The sequence below is a fragment of the Perissodus microlepis genome, chromosome 11 (genome assembly GCF_051167445.1).
Source record: "Perissodus microlepis isolate ML-2025 ecotype Zambia chromosome 11, ASM5116744v1, whole genome shotgun sequence".
NCBI classification, from domain to species: Eukaryota; Metazoa; Chordata; class Actinopteri; order Cichliformes; family Cichlidae; genus Perissodus; species Perissodus microlepis.
In genome coordinates this window covers 30,949,906-30,970,736 of record NC_140471.1, presented here as the reverse complement: position 1 = coordinate 30,970,736, position 20,831 = coordinate 30,949,906, and the positions used below count along the sequence as shown (strand labels likewise).

At 40.6% G+C, this 20,831-nt stretch overlaps 1 protein-coding gene across 4 annotated transcripts in view; it reads right to left on the bottom strand.

Annotated features, from left to right (window-relative positions):
- Nucleotides 1-20,831, bottom strand: part of sema6cb (semaphorin 6Cb) — a 152,592-nt gene that overhangs the window by 35,311 nt on the left and 96,450 nt on the right. For all 4 annotated transcript variants that reach the window (XM_084944076.1, XM_084944079.1, XM_084944080.1 and 1 more), the window contains 10 exons: nt 20,594-20,650; nt 20,097-20,198; nt 13,130-13,220; nt 12,074-12,196; nt 10,869-10,957; nt 10,480-10,697; nt 9,347-9,478; nt 8,930-9,085; nt 6,612-6,788; nt 6,032-6,169 (listed from right to left, as the gene is read on the bottom strand). In XM_084944076.1, the coding sequence (XP_084800202.1) occupies nt 6,032-6,169; nt 6,612-6,788; nt 8,930-9,085; nt 9,347-9,478; nt 10,480-10,697; nt 10,869-10,957; nt 12,074-12,196; nt 13,130-13,220; nt 20,097-20,198; nt 20,594-20,650 (1,283 nt within the window). The remainder of the gene's footprint in view (nt 1-6,031; nt 6,170-6,611; nt 6,789-8,929; nt 9,086-9,346; nt 9,479-10,479; nt 10,698-10,868; nt 10,958-12,073; nt 12,197-13,129; nt 13,221-20,096; nt 20,199-20,593; nt 20,651-20,831) is intronic.

Sequence of the window (20,831 nt, the reverse complement as noted above, 5' to 3'; positions counted from 1 at the left end):
GGTGAAGAGCTTACTTTTTGCATGTGTGTGGTATTCACCCAGCAGCACCGACATAATGAGCATAAGTACGCCCAAAAAGAATGACAAAAACAATAATGCTCTCCTGCTTTTCCCATCTACAGTTACTTTAGAGATATTTTTAGCCTAATTCCAAAGAAAAGAAAAGAAAAACAAGTCAAGTAAACCTTCAAGGCAGACAAAAAAGCAAGTTCTAACAAAGATCCTGTGACCCGTTTTAAATATCTTTAAGTATTTACTGAGGTCTCAACTGAACATGCAGGTGTGTGCAGCTGTGCCAACATCTTACTGTGCCAGGTCAGGAAAACTGAAAGTCAAGACAGGACATATTCTCCCATTAGTACTTGTGCAATCTGCAGCTGCAAACTGGGTATAAATAAATACACGGGCCAAAGCATTACACAAACTTTCTTTCTTTCTGTCTTGATTGAAACGACAATAAAAACCTATCCCTAACCTTGAGATCATACGCATTAAGAGCAACACTTTACAAAGCAATACATGTAATCATATATTTGAAGGAGGAATGTAAAATAATACCCATCCTAAATTCAGTAACTATATTCCAATTGCTAAAGCAACAATTTTCTTCAATTATCTGCATACTGGGTTGATGGGAAAAACATGTATGATCACGTGGAATGGAAGATAAATAAATAATGCATGACTTTTTAAAGCTAAATCAAATGCACTGCAATAATGGTAATGTCAAGTGACAAAATAAAACATTTGTCTTTGTCTTTTAAAAGAGCCGATATTAGATTCTTTGAGCTGATGCCCTTATCAGCAGGATGTCATGTGTCAGTGTCTTCCAGAACAGCAGTTTGTGTGCTGTGTGGATTAATTCAAACACCCAGACCTCCTCCTAATGTGGACCTTTGAGGCTCTACAACAATATCCTATATCTTTACCTTTCCTGCAACATAAAACACCCTCGATCCACATGCTTTGTCAAGAAAACAAAACATTAAGACATACAGATATAGACCGCTCGCTTTAGGCATTTTCACAAACAATTGCTACGGTTCTTGCTCTTGGGAGGACAGTACAATAATATAAAAGCCCTGTTATTAATGTAGGTTTAGGCAAGGTCATATACTTGCCTATTTCTGAGTGCTTACCTCAAAAGTAGACTTGTATTTGTGTCTTTAGGCATGATGTAAGCATTCTTGGTAAACCAACATCTTTTTCTTTACAGCTTGGAATATTTTTATTCTGAAGGATAATTTATTTGCAATAAGAGAATCATTCTTGGTTGGAGGGGCTTAGAATATGAAGTGGGTGGAGAAATCATCATTGTCAGATGTCTATCTAAAAACGGTATACAAAAACTTAAAAATGCAGAAACCATTGCATGTCTTCTTATGTTTCAGTCCTCGTTTTGCTCTTGTTCAATGCAGGGCTACTGACACTTCAACATGCATGGGAAATGAAAAACAAAATGCCGCAATAAAAACCCCCAAAACTGAAGTGTTTTATTTGTTTTTGTCCAGCATCAGAAATTGAAGCCCTCTAGGTATCAAGAACCTGAAATTAGCCTCATCCCTGTGTGTGACTGCCAATATGTGACACTGTGTGCTGCATTAATACATTATTCATACAGTCGCCATAGGGTCTGTATTTATATACACATCTAACTAACTCTCCTCTCACCGTCGTCATAGAGATTCATCTACACTTACAGGTCAGAAACGACCATCAGCACTACGGCACAGTCAGTTCTCCAGCTCTGATTTCTAAAGATGTGCAGTGGAGTCATTTGTTCTTTGTCGTAAGTGCAGTTTCTCTAAAACAGACTTGTGTGTGTCCCGTGCCACTCTTTAAAACTTCAGAGTTCTATCTGTCAAACTAAAGTGAACACAGTGGTGTGTAAGTCATGGTGTGTGTGTGTGTGTGTGTGTGTGTGTGTGTGTGTGTGTGTGTGTGTGTGTGTGTGCGCGCGCGCGCGTATGGGGCATCCATTAGCTGCCGAGGGCCTCCAAGGCTGAGCCTCATGACTTCCAGCTGTTATGCAGCCAAAATTTTGAGAATAACAAAATACTGAGTGGAAAGGATTTCAGATATGATATGTCACTCGTGAACAACTATTTAAGGATTACATATATTTGCTTGATGGAAAACTAAAAGGTAATATTAACCATTCTGAATAGTTACTATGCTGCTTAACATTTGCACATGTGGTTTCATCACATGGACAACATGTCTGTGAAGGTTCTCAGTCATCCAGGTGATCGTAGTCTAAGGAGCTTGGAAAGGAAGCATGTGGACTTCTTTAAGTTTCTTGAAGACGTTTCACCTCTCATCCGAGAAGCTTCTTCAGTTCTAAGAGCAATTGGTGGAGAGTCCCAGATTTTAAGCCCTACAGGAGTGTCCCCAAGAGGCTCATGGACCTTCTATTATCGAGGCGATATCGAGGATGCCAGTGTTCACATTTTGGACAGAGAAGACTGATGGTTTGAAAGAGGAGTGAAAGAAGCCATCTGTGTCCACTGTGAACGACCATCTTTGAACAGAGGCGATGGCTTACGACACCTGTCTGCCATCTATAATCCAGTTTTGAGATCCCTGCTCAGCCGCCTTAACCACTCCCACACACCCACTCACATCCTGGGCCTTTTGACCTCAGGAAATAGGGTGGGGCTAGACTTCACAGTGGGTTCACCCAAAACCCTCGGTGACTGTGACACACACCCGTTTTCACACCTTCACTCATGTGATTAGTTAGAGGATCAATAGGGGGTCCATGGCCCTCTTGGGGGACACCCCATAGGACTTAAAATCTGGGACTCTCCAGCAGTTCTCTTAGAACTGAAGAAGCTTCTCAGATGAGAGGTGAAACATCTTCAAGGAAAACAAAAGAAGTCCAGGCGCTTTCCTTTCCAAGCTCCTTTTACCACATGTACAACAGTTTCTTCAGATTACATGTAAGAAAAATTTAGGGCCCTGTATTGTCAACATATCCATTACAGTTCAACTTTGACCTTTTGTGCTGACTGCGACACAGTTTTAGAAACCACTATATTTCAAGTCAAATGAACTTCTTAACCAAGATGAACATTAGCTCCAGACCAAATGTACATATTATATATTTATGCTGAAGTGAAAATACTCATGTGTCTCTTACCCATAAGAAGTGCAAAAAGGATAATTTATTACAGGAGACTGCTTACTGCCTCCCACTGGCAGTCATGGCTATAGTTCAACAACGACTATCATTATTCTCTAACCTTATACAAGAAAAAAAATGAGGTTCTGAAATAAGAATGGGCTTATAAGTGTTATTCTGCTGAGCAATTACAGTGTGTTTTGTTGTTTAATGTGCAAGACTTGTTTGGAGGATTAGACTGTCTGATTTAAAGCCTTTCTATTAACCTGACTGCTCATGTGTCTGGCACCTTTCGGATGTTATTATAGACTTGCAATCTTCCCGGATATCAGCAATAACTTTGATACAATACAAGATCATCATAGGTTACAGAAAATACAGCCAATGCTATAAAAATACAAGCCAAGTTTTAACAACCTGGAATTACCCTTTGAGGCATTACATCTTCAGTTAATTAACAGTACCCTGTATGTGACAGCATCAATTGATATACATTTATTTAAGAGCAGTCCTGAATAACAATATGAGCAAGTTGAACCAGTTCATATTAAAAAATAAATAAATAAAAAAAATAGACAAGCGAGCTGAAAATCCTTGGATCTAAAGACTTTGAGGGTTTGGGGCCTCCTCTCCCCCTTTATTATACCGTTTTATTAAAATTCCCATTTCATCCAGTTCTCGGCTGCTCTTCAAAACAGAGCGTTTTCTGAAACCTAATATTGGCAGCAGGGCCTCGAGTGAGAAAACAAACCTGACGGTACTGGTTTTAGTGAGCGAGAGAGAGAAACAAGCCAAGAGTGAGAGAAAATGGAAGCAGACACGAGAGAGATTGAGTAAATCTCATCTAGAGGGAGATTGTTTCAGCGGTGTGGTAAAGGAGGATATTGTGGCTGAAATCTGACCTCCTGGCCAGTGCTGATGCTGCTTATGGGGGACGCTAATCCCAGGATGAGGTGTGCTGTAGCTGTAAGTCTCTAAAAAGGATCTGTGGATGCAGCAAGGCAGGCCCTATCCATTTTCTTTCTGCTCCTTCTTTTCCTTTTTCTCTCCCTTACAACATCAGGAAAAGAAAGCAGTGACCAACATTACTGGCTCTCAGCCAATCAGCTGGATGCAATTTATGACTAAATGATGTTGAGAGCTTCTCCAGGCCTTTGCAATGAGGGGTTTGCATGCTATGGGGGTATATGCATTCCCTGGGGTAGCTGAGGAGAAATCCTTCCTCTGGGTTAAAGGGGCTGAGAACAGGGGGGAGTTATAAGGGGCCAACATTCCTCACAGCACCAAAAATAGACCTTGAAGCTGAGGAGCAACTACATTAGCTGAGGCTATAATGTAGTTTGGCAAAGCAGGATACTTGAAGCTGTTGCTGTGCTCTGCTTATAAGCGTGTTCCTTCACAAAAGCTTTTACTTTGGCCTGTTTAAAAAATTACAGAATACAACGGGCTGTGTTTGAGCAATGGTAAGCAACGTGAACTTGGAGTAAACCCCTGAAAAATTACAAAGAAAAGTTTTTTAATATAGGCCAAGTTGGAAAACTTAGAAACGGATAAAAGCAAAACTGACTCAATGTAATGGGACCTGGGCAGATAAACGACAACCTGAAGCATGCAGCATAAACATTCAGTGAAGCTTCTGTTCAAACACAGAGATGAAAATCGCAGCAGATGAAAACAGCAGATCTGTGCGGACCAATGATGTAACCATACCTTTCCTAAAAGTAATACATGAAAGTAACATAGGTGAAATACTTACATCATGTGTTTTACATTCTTTTTCGCCATTCTGCGGTAACCTAATACTCTGATAATAACTTAATGTAAAAGCAGTCTCTAAAGTTCGGGTGGAGGGCTTAAAGCTTTTCCCTGCTGTTCTCCTAAAATGGTTGATTTCTTGGCCGTAAACGCAATCAGCCTTTTAAACATCGGCTACATATGTGCAAGACAGGGAACAAAATGATGAAAGGGTATACGTAACTTTGTACCGGTGAACGTTTGACATCTGAAACATCAAACGCTAAAGCAAAAGTTATGCTCTCTCGATACAGGGAAAATCAAGAAAGGAGCACGATTTGTTCCCTCAAAACAGTGTCGAAGCAAGTGGAGAAATCTTATTACTGACTTTCCACATGCACACACACTTTTCTACTGCATGCAAATGTGTTTTCTGATTTCTGTGGATAATCTAGTTTCTTGCCAGCGTACAGTATAAACACGCTCCAAAATCTAAAACAAACAAAAACAGCTGCAAAAAATATCTTTAATAGGACTACATTTGGGGCTCGTATGCTTGTATTTCAAATTCGAGTTTGCTTTCGCACATGCAAATGCTCCTTATTACAGCTGTATAAACAATGGACCACGTATACTCAAACATGAAGATCAGGCAGCAATCTGACGACTTGAGCTTATGAAAATGTCCAACCTCTCAACACAGAATTTCCAATGTAGAAGGCATACGAAATTGCTAATGAGTTCAATAACCTTTCATTTTTTTCCTATGGTCACTTACCTGCCAACACCACAAATAACTTAATAGTACTTATTTGAAAAAGTGGTCCAACTCTAAGAATTGGGCAAATAATAGTCCAACATCTGCTTTATGGTACAGTACTCTATTCGAAAGCCTATAAAAGCATTGTGAGTGGATGCATTTGCTAAACTGGCAGCTTTAAGGGAAACTGATCTTACTTTACTTGATTTACCTGGATCAGTTAGTGTCATTTTCTTTGTGGCACAAAACGAGAAAACACAAAACCCATGCATGGTTTCTGAGGTACTGCACAGTTTTGGGACCTTTCACTTAAACAAAATATACTGATCAGTATCAAAAACTTTATACAGAATATGCATAATATTCTGTCCAAACTCTGGTGGCGATAATGCTTTACTGTATAGTTGACTCACTTCTTGCAGTGGCTGTACTCAGAGCAGCGGCTCAGCGACACACGGATCACGCAGCTTGAGAATGCCACAAACAACGCATGATGATCCCGGTCCAACTCAAGCCCCAGGACCCTCCTATCCTCCCCCCACACATTGCACCTGGGAACACAGAAAAACACCAACTGTCACAATCAGGCATTTTGTATTTTGTTTCATTTTTTAAATCAGCGCTGTACACGGCTGGTTCAGTCTGAAAATTATACAGAAAGCCGACTGTGAATCAAACTCCATGCAGATAGATTTTTCAAGCTGTGCAGCAAGAAAACAAAAGAATACATGGGGAAAAAAAAGCATCCCCTCCAGCTGTACAGGGTGATGCAAAGTGTTACAATAGACCAAAGAGTGGGTGGGCAGGACAGATCAAGGCAGAACAAGGAGAGGAGGAGAACAAGCAACAGAGAAGGAAAAGAACAGAGATGTGCTAAGTACAGAGAAAGCAAAAGAAATGAAAAGAGAGAGCGCAATAAACCAAAGAGACAATTACAAGAACACACATTGTTTAATACAGAAGCAACACGACACATAATAGACTTTGTCTCACTTGTTAGGGTTATAGACATCAAGGTCCTCCAGGAGCTGGGTGCTGAAAGATGCGTTGGCTCCCTCAGTGCTGGCCAGGATCTTCAGCACATGGCCATTATCTGACCCGAGGAAGACTACCGTGTAGTTCTTATATGGCCCTGCAGATGTATCCACTGCAATCTGAGTCAACTTGAACCTGCATTAAAAAAACAAGAAAACAAGACAAAGCGACTTACATCTACACTGAAGATCATCTAAATTTAAGCTGTCATGTCACTTGCTTGCATAAATTTGTGGGCGTCAACAACACCAAATGCTCTGGTTAGCATCTTATTATTGCTTCTTTGTTTTATGAAAGTAGAGTTTCAGTGGTAAACAAAACAAACAGTGGGTGAGTACTAAGCTCATTGTATAAAGCATCAGTATAAAATCAGTCACTTCATCTACCAACCCACCATCCCCTTCCTTCATCGCCTACATCTTTTAAAGCCTTCATCCTATCAATTCTTCTATCCATCTATCTGCCCACCCAGAACCATTCAATCGATCCATTCTTTGTGTTGTTGAGCCACTTTTCTATGCAGTCTTGCACAGAGGCCCGGTTTTCTATTTTCTGGTTGTATTTATGTGAAAGTCCAGCAACACGCTGCTTTATTTGGAGTGCCACCCTGCTTCATATTCATCCAGCTTCTCGCAGTTACACCTGGGAGGTGCCCAGTATCACCACAGCTGTCTACTGTTGGCTCCACTGGAGCAGGTGAGGATTAAAAGCTGTGCTCAAGGGCACCTTGAGTCCAGTGGTGGCTGAGAGGTGGATAGGCTTAACTCATTCATTTTCTCTGCTGTATTTCCATTCTCTGGCCCGGGGATTTAAACAAACAAACTTCCTCTAATAATTTCTTTGGCATCGCAGTGCTTCTAGATTCTTATAAAAAGGACACCCATGGCAACTTCTGTGCCCTCACTTCTCCCTCAGTGCCTCTCAGATGGTCCCACAGAGGCTGGTGTGTTTACCCACATGAACTTGACGGGCACGTCCCCGCAATGACTCGGCAATAGCGCGTGATGCGCTTCTGGTTAGATTTCATTTATCTAGCATCACTCTGGGGATAGGCGAAGCAGATGTGATGTTTTTGGCGCCAGATGTGAAGCGGTGCATGTTTCCCCAGTGTGGAGCCACTGCAGTGTCTGGCTGGCTGTCAGCCTGGCTCTGCTTCAGCAGGCGTGGACAAGGCTCCTGTATACTATGAGACTGTGCCTGCGGTTGTAAGTTGAATCAGTGATATGTATCCACTGTGAGTACATACATGTCTGAGGTTTGTGAGGTACTGCGTGAAACACTTGTGACACTTTTCACCAATTTAACATTCACTGCATCGTCATCTGGTATGAGTGGATTCTCAAATATCACAACACACACACACACACACACACACACACACCAATGACGTCCTCCCTTTGACAGGTGGGCTGTGGAGCTAGGCCAGCCCTACAGACAAGTCCTCTCCTTGTGCCCCCTTCATGTTTGATGTAAATCCAGTGTTGAAAAAAATTCAATGTGCTTTAATGGCAAGCAAGGTAGTGTGTTCCACTTGAGGTCACTCATCAATACCAATCACAGTTGCAAGAAAAACACTGCAGGTACATGATGCTGTGAAGGCAAACAGCCACTAAAGTACCAAAGAAATAACCTGGCATTTTCTCCTAAAGGTCTGTTTTATAACTGCAGCCATGTTCTGAACAGCAACACTCACGGTAATGATTTTAAATGTGATCTAATGACAACGTTCACCAAAAAATACGTGACCATTTGAGAGGTCTTGAGGAATAACTTTGCATTTGTTTTTCAGGTGTTGATGCACTAAGTACAGGAAATGCAACCAAAGAGCTTATGCAAGTCGTCCTTCAAATGTCACCAGTTTTTATTGTTTAAATAATTATAGCAGGCATTTCTTTGTAATTCTCAGCTGTCTGATAGACCTGCAACGCTAAACCTATGGTCTGTTTTAACCGAGGTGGAGTAGCACCGTGGACGACTCGCCCGTCTGTAAAAGTATACATTAACATAAACACACAACCACTCTCTCACATCTACATCTATGATAATTTAGAGCCACCGGTTAACCTAACATACATGTCTTTAGTCTGTAGGAGAATGTAATTAGAGTCCAAACTCAACACTCCACAAGTTTGTGCAGATGCTGGCAGGTGCCAACTGCCTTTTGTTAGTGAATTCCAAGTACATATACTGCCATCAGAAAGTGACTGAAAGTAATTTAACAAAAATATTTTTCATAATCCTTTCCATCTGTTCTTTTATTGAAACAAATCTTCTACCTGCTGGTGGTGCGGGTGAAAAAGGGTCGGTCGTTGACGGAGGGGACGGACTCGTCCATGAGCGGATAAGACTTGATGAAAGTCAGAGTTTCGTCAGGGAAATTGGTGGATGACTTGTAGGTGGTGGCTGAGCCCTCGCCAGCGCAGCAGCCTGGCCTGCACGACAACAGCAGAGCGAGAGAGAGAAAAAAAAGCATTAGACATAAATCTGGTTCCACAGGCAGATGTAAAAACACTGGCAGCTGTTTGTTTTTGGGATGAGCAGGAGGAAAAAACAGGTGCCTTGTGTGGCTGCCTTTTCTTTAAGAGATGTCTGTGCAGAACAATAACAGCAACAGCTGCAAAAGCTCTGGTGTCAAAAGCAGAAAAAAATGTTCTAGGAAAGTGACAGTTTCTATTTAAAGATGAGTCTCTCACCTTGGTTTTGGGACTTGCTCCTCTGGAACAGGTGTCCAGGCTGACTCACTATTCTTCTGCTCTTTAAATTTACCACTGAAGGCCTTCTCTATGTCATCCATGTAGAAAGCACAGACTGCTGAGCCAGTGATGCTGTTAAAAGGACCCCAAAAGAAGACTTTACAAAGAGCAAGACAAAAGTCTGGAATTCACCAACTAAAGACAAGAATTCAGCCCACTGACTTCTTGTCACAAGCGGCCAAAAATATGATTTTTGATTGCTCTGTCTGTGCTCGTCTTTACTACTAGTATTTGTCAAATATTCTTACCTCTTTCTAACCCTCTACAGTGTAGATACGATACAAGGAAAAAAAACAGAACAGTCTCCATATTGCAAAAGTTAAAAATGCATCCATCCAGAATTACATACTAATAGCTTGTACTGCATGTTTTCATGGAAATCAGTGAATGACTTTGATCCTCCCAGCTGCTTTGACATATGAACTCCAGACAATCACGAAAATCACGTTCTGATATTATCAGATGTTGCTCTTTCTCGCAAAAACAAAAGTTTTCTCTGTCAGAGAATAGTGAGGCGCCAGCAGAGCGCAGGGGGCAGAACATATAACTGATCTATTCTCAATTAGAAAAAGCTGGCTGCTTAAACTCAGTTTAATACCCGATCAGACTGATTTGAACATTTGTGTCTGCCACATACAACTCTGCTGGTTGATGTCTGTAAGAGTTTAGACCTGCAGAGCATGATAGGAACTGCTTCCTGTTTGTCAATGACATTCACTGAAAGCCAAAAAGTGCATCAGAATAGTGTAAATTGCTAGTTTGGCTCAGCGACGTTTCAGAAGACGCAGAAAAGTGAAAAAAAGATTACTAGTGATAGCATTTGAGATACCGCTCATGTAGTACCTTACAAGTAAGTTACATCGAAGAAAACAAACATTTTCTGGATTAACTTTAGCGAAGATGTTTTTGTTTATCGAATTCTGTAACATTTCATTGTTAACAGGTCAAATTTGCAGATCACATAAAAGAGGATTAAACAAACATGAGAAATTATCACACTAACTACTAACTAACTATAACGCGAACATTTCAATTTCATCTTTACCTTGAAAAAAACATGAAAAAATGCCAACCTATTTGCCTGTGTGGTGAAGACTCCGAGCACAGTCGGCCGGTGGTTAATCTGCAGTACATTGGTGAGAGACTGGAGAACATCAAAGTAGAAAAAAGAATCACCAGGAACAGAACAGTTCAGCCGAGCTTTAAGAAATGATGTCCAGTAACGTTCCAGCACCCTCGGGGAGCCCCCATTGTCGTTCTTACAAACACGTGCAACCCTTGAGAAAACCACCTGAGGGGACAGGAGTGGAAATCATTTATAATCATCACACTCAGACGCAGCCGACACAGAATACTGAACAGCAGTCAGGAATGTGCTCTGCATGTTGACTTCGAGCAGAAACGACAACAAGCTTAAACAACACAAATTTGTGGAGTGTCTGCTCTGAAATGAGTACCTCACCTTGCCAAGAGTGGTGTACTCCACTGCGATCTCGCTGAAGAAGAAGTACACGTAGTTCCCATACTCAATGGCATGGAGGAAATGGGGCTCTGTAGAGGACAAGAAAAAAAATGGTAATGATGACTTATTTCCAGTATGACAGGCTGGACGTGGAGCTGGTAAACACAGATGTTCAATTTGGTTTATAAATCGTAGATAAATGTGAAATGCCTGAGCTCTAAAATGGAAAATCCAAATTTTAGCAGAGAAAAATGTCCTTCCAATTCTTCCAATAACAGATCCTTATTCGGGTGAAATAGCAGAGATAGTCCTGCATCAGTAGTGAAATAAAGATAACTTAAAACATTCTGCAACAGCACTTTCTACAACTCCAAATACAGCTTACTTTGCCATTTCTATCTTGTCACAAGCAATTGCTTACTGAAACGACCCCACTCGCTCAGCGCTGTTAACGAGGATAAAAAAATGTATCTATTGTGCATAAAGATAATATAGCTAAAACAATTAACGCCAAATTAATTAGCAATTATTGTGATGATAACAATCAAACATTATTATTACTGGAAGGTTGATTCGGCTCTGTTTTCCTCCCAGATGAGGAAAAGCGATTGTTTTTTTCCTCCCTTTTGAAATCAGATGAAATTAAATGCATAAAGAAAGTGACACATAACAAGTCAAGATACTCTAGCCATCTTTTTCACTTCACTGGATGAGGCAACTCACATCTGCAATGAAGGGGAAATATTTAATATATGGGGATGACAGATTAACTGTGAAAATACCCCCATTAAGTGACAAAATATTTGTTGGTATCAGTGCCAATAAAAACTAAAGGGGAGATTCTGACAAATGAAACTGATGTTTATTAATTATTTGTAACGGCTCGAAAGTGTGGAAAAACATAAACCTGGACACGAAGAAAGTTACTTCCAAAATAAAGGTTCAATTTAAAGGTCAGTGCTACCTACAGATGTCAACCATGTAAATGTTTGTACAAGATTTGATAAGCCCTGCATTAGACCTCAAAGCTCGGGGAATTTTAGTAGTTTACACATTTAGGATGTCATCTGAAATGAAACAAGGTCTCAGATCCCACGCCATATCAGAAAATCTTCCATTTCCTTAACCTACCACCAACCGCATTACAGAGCCACAGCTGCATTTGATATGCCATTACATTACACCTTATCGCATTGGCTTCTCACCTCGCAGCCATTTGGAGTCATACTTCACTGTACGCAGCACAGGGCTGCTTTCACCCAAACTTCTGTAAATAACTGCGTCACTTGCCAAGAAGTCAGTCATGGTGGCAGAGTAGAAATCACCACCTGAGAAAAAGGAAAAAAAGTTATTGAGAACTACAGTCAAGGATCACAATTCCCACTAACCCACTTCTCTTAAGTGTCTATTTTGGTCACAGGTGACTTTTATTCCTCTTTAAAAGGAGGCTAAGGAGAGCAGTTGTAGGAGACTATGCGAGCTTTAATAACAGCCTGTGTGAACTTTGCATAAATGTCAGTGGAAACCTGGCAGGGTTGAGTTGTACGTTTGGCTCTCTCTTCCCTGAACTTGACCCTAATGTGTTCACAATGTATCAACTTGCTTCACTGCTATGTTCATAAAGCAGTAAATCTAACCACAAACCGGGATCTGTGAAGGGGAAACTTCAGATTATACCATCTGATGATTTATGCCAAGATACTCAATTATATCGACATTTCAGGCTTTTAGCTCAGACTCTTACTGAGACACACTTGCAATGAGGCACTAATTGAAGTTAACATGCAGTTTAGCAGATTATATATTATTATCTTAGTATCCAATTACCAAGTCAGAGAGACAGAACGCCAAGTGCAGTTACACGTTTAAGCCTATTGATTAGAAATGGTCCTTTATATGTAACAGCTACCTACTTTTAGCAAACCATCCTCTTCTGTTTCTGAAAGATGAACGTCATTTTCCTATTGTTCCACCCCCTTCTAATACATTTATAACATATTTTCACAAGGTTAATATAAAAACAAAACAAAACAAAAAACAGGCAAAATATATGTGACTTCATCTGAATGTAGTCCACCACGAACATCGTTTTACCCGACTTCAAGTTCATTTAATAAACGCTAGTTTGATTAAAAAGAGAAAAAAAAATATTACTCCAAGCCTGACCTATATAATAAAAATGTCACAGCACAGATCATCAGCAGTGAGAAACCTGAACCTGTGAGATTTCAAGTTTGAACATCATCTGGGTCACTACTTACCTGCGAAAAGGCCGACATTGGACTGGCGGGACTCGAAGGGACATCGAGCCTGTCCCACCACCTCCTCCCCTTCCTGCTCCAGTGTCGACATCTAGGACAGAAAGGAAGCAGCTTTACAAGGCTGTATGCAAAGCTTCAAAGCTAACCCAACAGAAGAATGGGCTATAAAACACAGAGTGACAGTTGTAAACAAGAAAACAACACCGCTGTTTACACTTATAAACCCACGAGGTTGTTTCTGCCCTGACAGAAAAAAAAATAAAAATCAATCAGCCTCAAACACCAAAAGTCTTTAATGCAGTGAGAATTGCAGTTGGACGCAGAGGAGGTGTACCAAATCAATGTGTAATAATGAAAGGCAACACATGCATCATAAAGATTAGTTTTATTTGGTGTATTGTATACAGGTCATTTCCATAAAAGATGTGTGAAAGCAGAGAGGCCAGTTTATCTCTCAGGCACAGATATTAAAGCTGCTATTTTTCCAGCCCCGCTGTTAACAAGGTTGCGAGCCTCAAACACGACAACAAGAGAAACCCAGCAGAGCGACTTCACCGCCCTCTGCGTCAACAAGGTGACTGACACACATACACCACGTTAACAGTCCATAAACACGTTGGCCTGGATTTTTCAGGCTTGTTCGACACATAGCTTTGTGTAATTGCTGTTCTATTGTTATTCTGCAAGATGATTGTCAAACTCGGTCCTTTTTACAAAACTAAATAGAGAGATCATGACTGTAGAGTAGACATGATAACCTAACAGTTACACAACTACAGGGAGTGCAGAATTATTAGGCAAGTTGTATTTTTGAGGAATAATTTTATTATTGAACAACAACCATGTTCTCAATGAACCCAAAAACTCATTAATATCAAAGCTGAATGTTTTTGGAAGTAGTTTTTAGTTTGTTTTTAGTTTTAGCTATTTTAGGGGGATATCTGTGTGTGCAGGTGACTATTACTGTGCATAATTATTAGGCAACTTAACAAAAAACAAATATATACCCATTTCAATTATTTATTTTTACCAGTGAAACCAATATAACATCTCCACAGTCACAAATATACATTTCTGACATTCAAAAACAAAACAAAAACAAATCGGCGACCAATATAGCCACCTTTCTTTGCAAGGACACTCAAAAGCCTGCCATCCATGGATTCTGTCAGTGTTTTGATCTGTTCACCGTCAACATTGCGTGCAGCAGCAACCACCGCCTCCCAGACACTGTTCAGAGAGGTGTACTGTTTTCCCTCCTTGTAAATCTCACATTTGATGATGGACCACAGGTTCTCAATGGGGTCCAGATCAGGTGAACAAGGAGGCCATGTCATTAGTTTTTCCTTCTTTTATACCCTTTCTTGCCAGCCACGCTGTGGAGTACTTGGACGCGTGTGATGGAGCATTGTCCTGCATGAAAATCATGTTTTTCTTGAAGGATGCAGACTTCTTCCTGTACCACTGCTTGAAGAAGGTGTCTTCCAGAAATTGGCAGTAGGACTGGGAGTTGAGCTTGACTCCATCCTCAACCCGAAAAGGCCCCACAAGCTCATCTTTGATGATACCAGCCCAAACCAGTACTCCACCTCCACCTTGCTGGCGTCTGAGTCGGACTGGAGCTCTCTGCCCTTTACCAATCCAGCCACGGGCCCATCCATCTGGCCCATCAAGACTCACTCTCATTTCATCAGTCCATAAAACCTTAGAAAAATCAGTCTTGAGATATTTCTTGGCCCAGTCTTGACGTTTCAGCTTGTGTGTCTTGTTCAGTGGTGGTCGTCTTTCAGCCTTTCTTACCTTGGCCATGTCTCTGAGTATTGCACACCTTGTGCTTTTGGGCACTCCAGTGATGTTGCAGCTCTGAAATATGGCCAAACTGGTGGCAAGTGGCATCTTGGCAGCTGCACGCTTGACTTTTCTCAGTTCATGGGCAGTTATTTTGCGCCTTGGTTTTTCCACACGCTTCTTGCGACCCTGTTGACTATTTTGAATGAAACGCTTGATTGTTCGATGATCACGCTTCAGAAGCTTTGCAATTTTGAGATTGCTGCATCCCTCTGCAAGATATCTCACTATTTTTGACTTTTCTGAGCCTGTCAAGTCCTTCTTTTGACCCATTTTGCCAAAGGACAGGAAGTTGCCTAATAATTATGCACACCTGATATAGGGTGTTGATGTCATTAGACCACACCCCTTCTTATTACAGAGATGCACATCACCTAATATGCTTAATTGGTAGTAGGCTTTCGAGCCTATACAGCTTGGAGTAAGACAACATGCATGAAGAGGATGATGTGGACAAAATACTCATTTGCCTAATAATTCTGCACTCCCTGTATAACAAGAGCAATACAAGACATATGCTCTGCATTTAGGAGAAATATATTGTATTTTTTTAAAGGGAAGAACTTTATCTAAACCTATATTTGCACGTTACATTATTCAGAATATTAAAAAACAATGCTCTTTCAGGCAGCCTGGACTGTGAATGTCTTTTACAGTTTTCATGTTTTTCTCTATTGATAGGCATTAGCCATTTCATGACAGCACCCACCTCCCTGTGTGCAAATGTTTCACCAAAACAAGTTTCAGTGCGTCCCGAGCTAAGTGTTCCCCACGAGAGATTGTTTTTAAAAATACAAGCCAGTGTGTTTTTCTCCTGCACTTAAATGGTAAACCACTTTCCCCAGCAGGTGCTGTTTTCCAAGAGACTATAATACATGACAAGACCACTTCACGTTCACACTGTCAGGTACGGATATGTTTTGTAAGCTTAGGGTTAAGTTAGAGTTAGGCTGCTGTTCCAATAAGGCCGCGATGAGTTGAGGTTAAGGGAACATTGGTTGGTATCTACTCTTTACGGACTTTGCTTTTGAGGCAATACGCAAGACTGGAAATGGGTTGTAATCCATTCTCCAGCGCAGCCACACAGCTAACTGTGGTGCAACAGCACCCTGTGACTGAGCTCGTTCACACCAGTTTAGCTGTAAAAACCTACTTCACATTTCTGGTGGGTTAATGGCTGCCTGTTCCCTGTACATTTGGCAATAAGACCATGCAGTAGAGGAGAAAATAAGCAAGACAAAACCTTACAATAGACTTTTGCCTTCTAAATTGTGCATAAATGTCTCAAGGGATTTGTACAAAACACTTCAGATTCTTAACAGAGTATGTGTTTATGCTACACTACACTCCTGAAGCTGATGTAATCCAGCACAACAGCTCTGCCCCAAATATCACTTTGGTGTAGCTTCAAGTGCTTTGACTGAGATTTTTATTTTGTGCTGCTGTTGCAGTAATAAAAAGAATTACACTGCAGTAGTTCGTTTTTTGTATGTGCCTCTTGTTCAGCATTAAAAGGTGAACTTTGATTAGATTTGGTAAATAGTGCTTTTCACAAAAATACAGGTGAAGAGTTGCACAAGTGAAGGTAACAGCAGTAAAGATAAAGTGCTGTTAATGTGTTTTACAGCTTAACGAATCAGAGAAGGCAGAAAAACAGGAAAAAGCAAATTAAAAACATGCCTCTCAGAAAAAAAACTTTAAATAAACAAACATGGTTAAAAATTTTAACGTAAGACTGGTAAGGCAGTAAAGACAAAACTGTAACTTCTAATGCTTATTGGACCCTTTCCTTGAAATGTGGCAACAAAAATGATTTTTTTTTTTTTTTTTTTTAAAAAGAAGCAATTTTGGGGCATTTTTTCAACACTGGGAATGTTTGCAAGGAACTGGGTGCATTCCACAGTATTTGTTCATTACTTACGAAGTAAGTTAATTCTCCAAAATAGACTCGGAATCTCGCATCCATGGAAGCTTTCAACCTCTAAGAAACCTTGAACCCCGAAAATTCATCAAGAAAGTTATTCTGATGTTACTAAATGGTGGAACTAATGAGAAGAAAAGATTAATACAATCAGGAGGACTTTGAACAAAGAAAACAAAACAAACATGGTTAGTCCCATTCAGTTCCCAATTAGTAATCATCAGAAGATTGGTCCTCTTTAAGCGAGAATTAATTCTGAATACAAATCACCAGTTTTCAGCCAACTTCTCCTCACAGTAGTTTGTTAATCCCCCAAAACATATTTCAGAGAGAACATCAGAGAGAAATTAGGATTCAGCAAAGTTGTGCAGTGACTGTAGGGTCGTTACCCCAGTGGGCACATGAAGACAGACGGATTTGATGCTTCAAGGTTTAGTTGTATCGTAACCGCATGCTGAAGACAGCCTCACTGTTGTCTACACACCAGCTGTCTCAGCAGCCTGGTCAGTCAAGCTGCCAGTGCATGGCTGGGCATCCATTCGTTTCTTTGAACAACACACACACGCCTCTGACCCAATCCCCTACTGTCTTCCACAGATTTTTCGTGGATTCCCAGAGACAGATTCCTTGATATGATTTACACTTCCTCCCCCTCTCCCCAGCTGTGTGGATAGTCATCTCTTGTCAGAAAAAAAAAAGGGTGTTGGGGGCTGCAGAGAGAACGAACGTGTGGATGTGTTTTAGTAAAAATGTAAAGCTGCTCTTTTTACCAAAATTGAGTCTGTGGCAGGGAGACGATGATAATGTGTGAATGTAGGTCGCTACGCAGTTCTCTAAACATTTTATATCAACTTCTCTACAGGACCTTCAGGACATGACTGAGACAGGATTTGATCCTGGAAGCAAACATCAGCCTGTGGAGATCCTGCGTCTATAAGCCTCGAGACGAGACTGAGCATTATTCAATAGAATGACTTCCGATTTCCCAAAACTAGACAGAATCATGCTGCAGTGAGGGCAACACTCATTTTAAACATCTGGCAGATTATTTTTTGTTTTTCAAAAGTGTAAGAAATTAAACCGCTATCTTTATGCACTGCACTTTTAAATATTGTTAATTACACTTCAGTATGCATCCACCAGGAAACAAGGAGCCATCAGAAAACTTTTTTACTTTGCTCTCTACAGCAGATCCATTATGCTTCTTCAAAATAATCCCTTATTTTGAAAATGTTTAATTCTAATTAATTTCTAATGTTGTGGACTGTTGGAAACCCCAGGAGTTACTTTGTGGGTTAGCGCACTGGGGAGAAGAAGAAAACTGTAAAAACTAAAGTCTAGAGTTATTCAACTCCTCTTTGGTTTGCAGACTCCCCCACACCCTTAGATTTACAGTCGGTGCTGTAGGACGTCTACTCCCTCCTCTTCTAATAGCCTGCTGTGAATCCCAGTCCAGAGCTGTGATGTCACCTCAGAGCTTCCACTGCACTGCTTCCTGTCAGGTTTTTCAATAGTCCTCAAATTGCGGAAGACTTACACTCACATTGTCCGCACACAAATTGTACCTGTGCTCCTGCTAAAATATAGTGCTTTCAGCTGGCTATAAACACTGTTATTTATCTCTAAAGTGGACGGGGTAACCAGGGAGGCTAGGTGCATTTGAGAGCCTCGTGTACTAGCATGGATTTGCCTCAAACTTTGTGCCATTATGGTCCCTGATATTCCCACTCCCCACTCATTCAGCTTTGCTGTCCAAGAGGTATGAATCAAGCCACCATCAGCATACTTTGTGTTCAGTCAACAGTCTGCTCTTCGTGTTTAACCAACACGTTGTTCTATCAACATCAAAGTTTGAAGTGTATGTAACACACAAATATGGGAATACATTGCAGTAATATTTAAGTACAGATACTCTGCTAATATTTAAATGTTTGGGCTCCATATTTGTGTGTGTTTATTTCAACATCTAAGAGTTGGTTCTTTATTTTGTCTGCATTCAGCCTGCGTGTTCACTCTGCCTCTGCTGATGTCTTAAATCAGTTTTTCCAGTTATCTTTTTAGGCGTGCCTGTAGCTTAAGCTCACAGCTGTTTGTTGTATTATCGCTGAAGTGCTGACTGCCAGACTTCTTTTAAGTGCTGACGAATGCTGCATTCAACCTGGAATGACCTCTCTTTGTGGCAGTGTTTGTGGGTGTTACATCACAGTAGATGTCTTTTTTTCTCAAGTGCTGCTCACATTTTTTTTAATCTATTGTTCGAGCTCTAGCTGACTATTACAGATGTACAGCATCAGCTTGTTATTTACAATAATCAGGGCTCCATACGCATGCCTGATCTTTATTTTAATCCACTTTATGCAATTCATCTATTTGACCAGTTTTCTTAATAGTAAATTAATGTATGCATGCTGTAGAAAGAAGATTCTGATTCTGTAGAGTTCAATTGTTCAAACTGCTCTATTATATTATGATGAAACATTGTAATTATCTCTGGTGCAGCTGCTGTAAGGTGTTATTCTCTAAGACACCCTGGCCAGCTATTTATTTATTACCCAACCTTAAGGGCATGTTCTCCATAAGTGTGCATGACATGTTTTTCTATTTCATAAAAACAAATATCAAACCTATGAGATATTTTATCACAGATGTCAATAGAGGATTTCAAGCATCACCACTTAATCACTCAAGTTCTGCCATCTTACTTCAATATGTTGTAGTGCTTGTGATGCATGTGGCCCCTTATTACTCATACAGCTGCTCTTACTGTTCTATATTTCTTCATATATTCTTATATATTTTCTATATTGTGTATTGTGTGTTTTGTTGTACAGTTATTTTATTCTTTCCTAGTTAAATTTACCCTATTATTTCCTATCTTATTCATAGTCTATTTTAGGTCATGAGCAGTTGTCTAAGCATTTCACTGCATATCGTACTGTGTATGACTGTGTATGTGACAAATAAAATTTGAATTTGAATTTAAGGTTTCAACTGTCATCCTGATGACTTGCACACGAAGCCCGTGAGGTGTTAATGTGGCATGAGTTTAGCTTAAACTTTGTCCTTTCCATTAGCAAATCAAACAACAGCATCCAGCTGACAAAATATACAAGGACAGGGAACCTCATAACAGCTGTAATATGATCTCTTATCTGTAATTGAGGCCAGACGGCGGCACACGGGAGTACGGTTTCCTACCTTATAGTTACGGCAGGTGGGATTGAAAGCGTTGGTGCCGCAGGCGAATAACGTCTCGTCGTTGCGTGGTACCAGAACTTTGATGTAGTTGTAACATTCATCCTGTCAGGAGAAAAAGACCTGGACATTATTGCACATCATAAAGCCGGTCCGTTGTGGGTCCTGGCACGGCAAAAACACAATCAAAGAAGGAGTTGTAGCAGGTCAACAGTTTTCTGCGTTTTCACAGTCATTATCGTAATCCTCAGGGCGATTCTTGTGGTTTCACCGTTGCTCTGGAGAGAAAAGTGTGATGCCAAAAAACTCAAGTATGTCTCTCCTGATAGCTGCATTTCTGATAAGCTACCTGCACACTACTTTTGCTCATTAGAAAACTTCACTTGTTCAGGAAATGAAGGCAGAGGCAAATACAGAGAACAGAAGACCTAAGAAGTGAAACCCAAGATCGAAAACGGAACGAGATGAGAATGTGTATGTGTCTGGAAGATTATACTCACGCTGTTTTTCCCTCTCACAGTGCATTTCTCCACATCCTTCGTCTTCCAAGTCAGTTTCTGAAAAATGAACAGAGAGCCAACTGTCAGCTCAAAGACAAGCTGCTTCTCACCATCTCAGCTTTTGTTGCTCCCAATCGTTCAAGTGCTATTACGAGACAGCTGTGATGAAAATCTCATTAATTTCAATAAACTGTTGTGGAGAAAAACAAGCAAACAGAAATATCAGCGATGCCTGCTG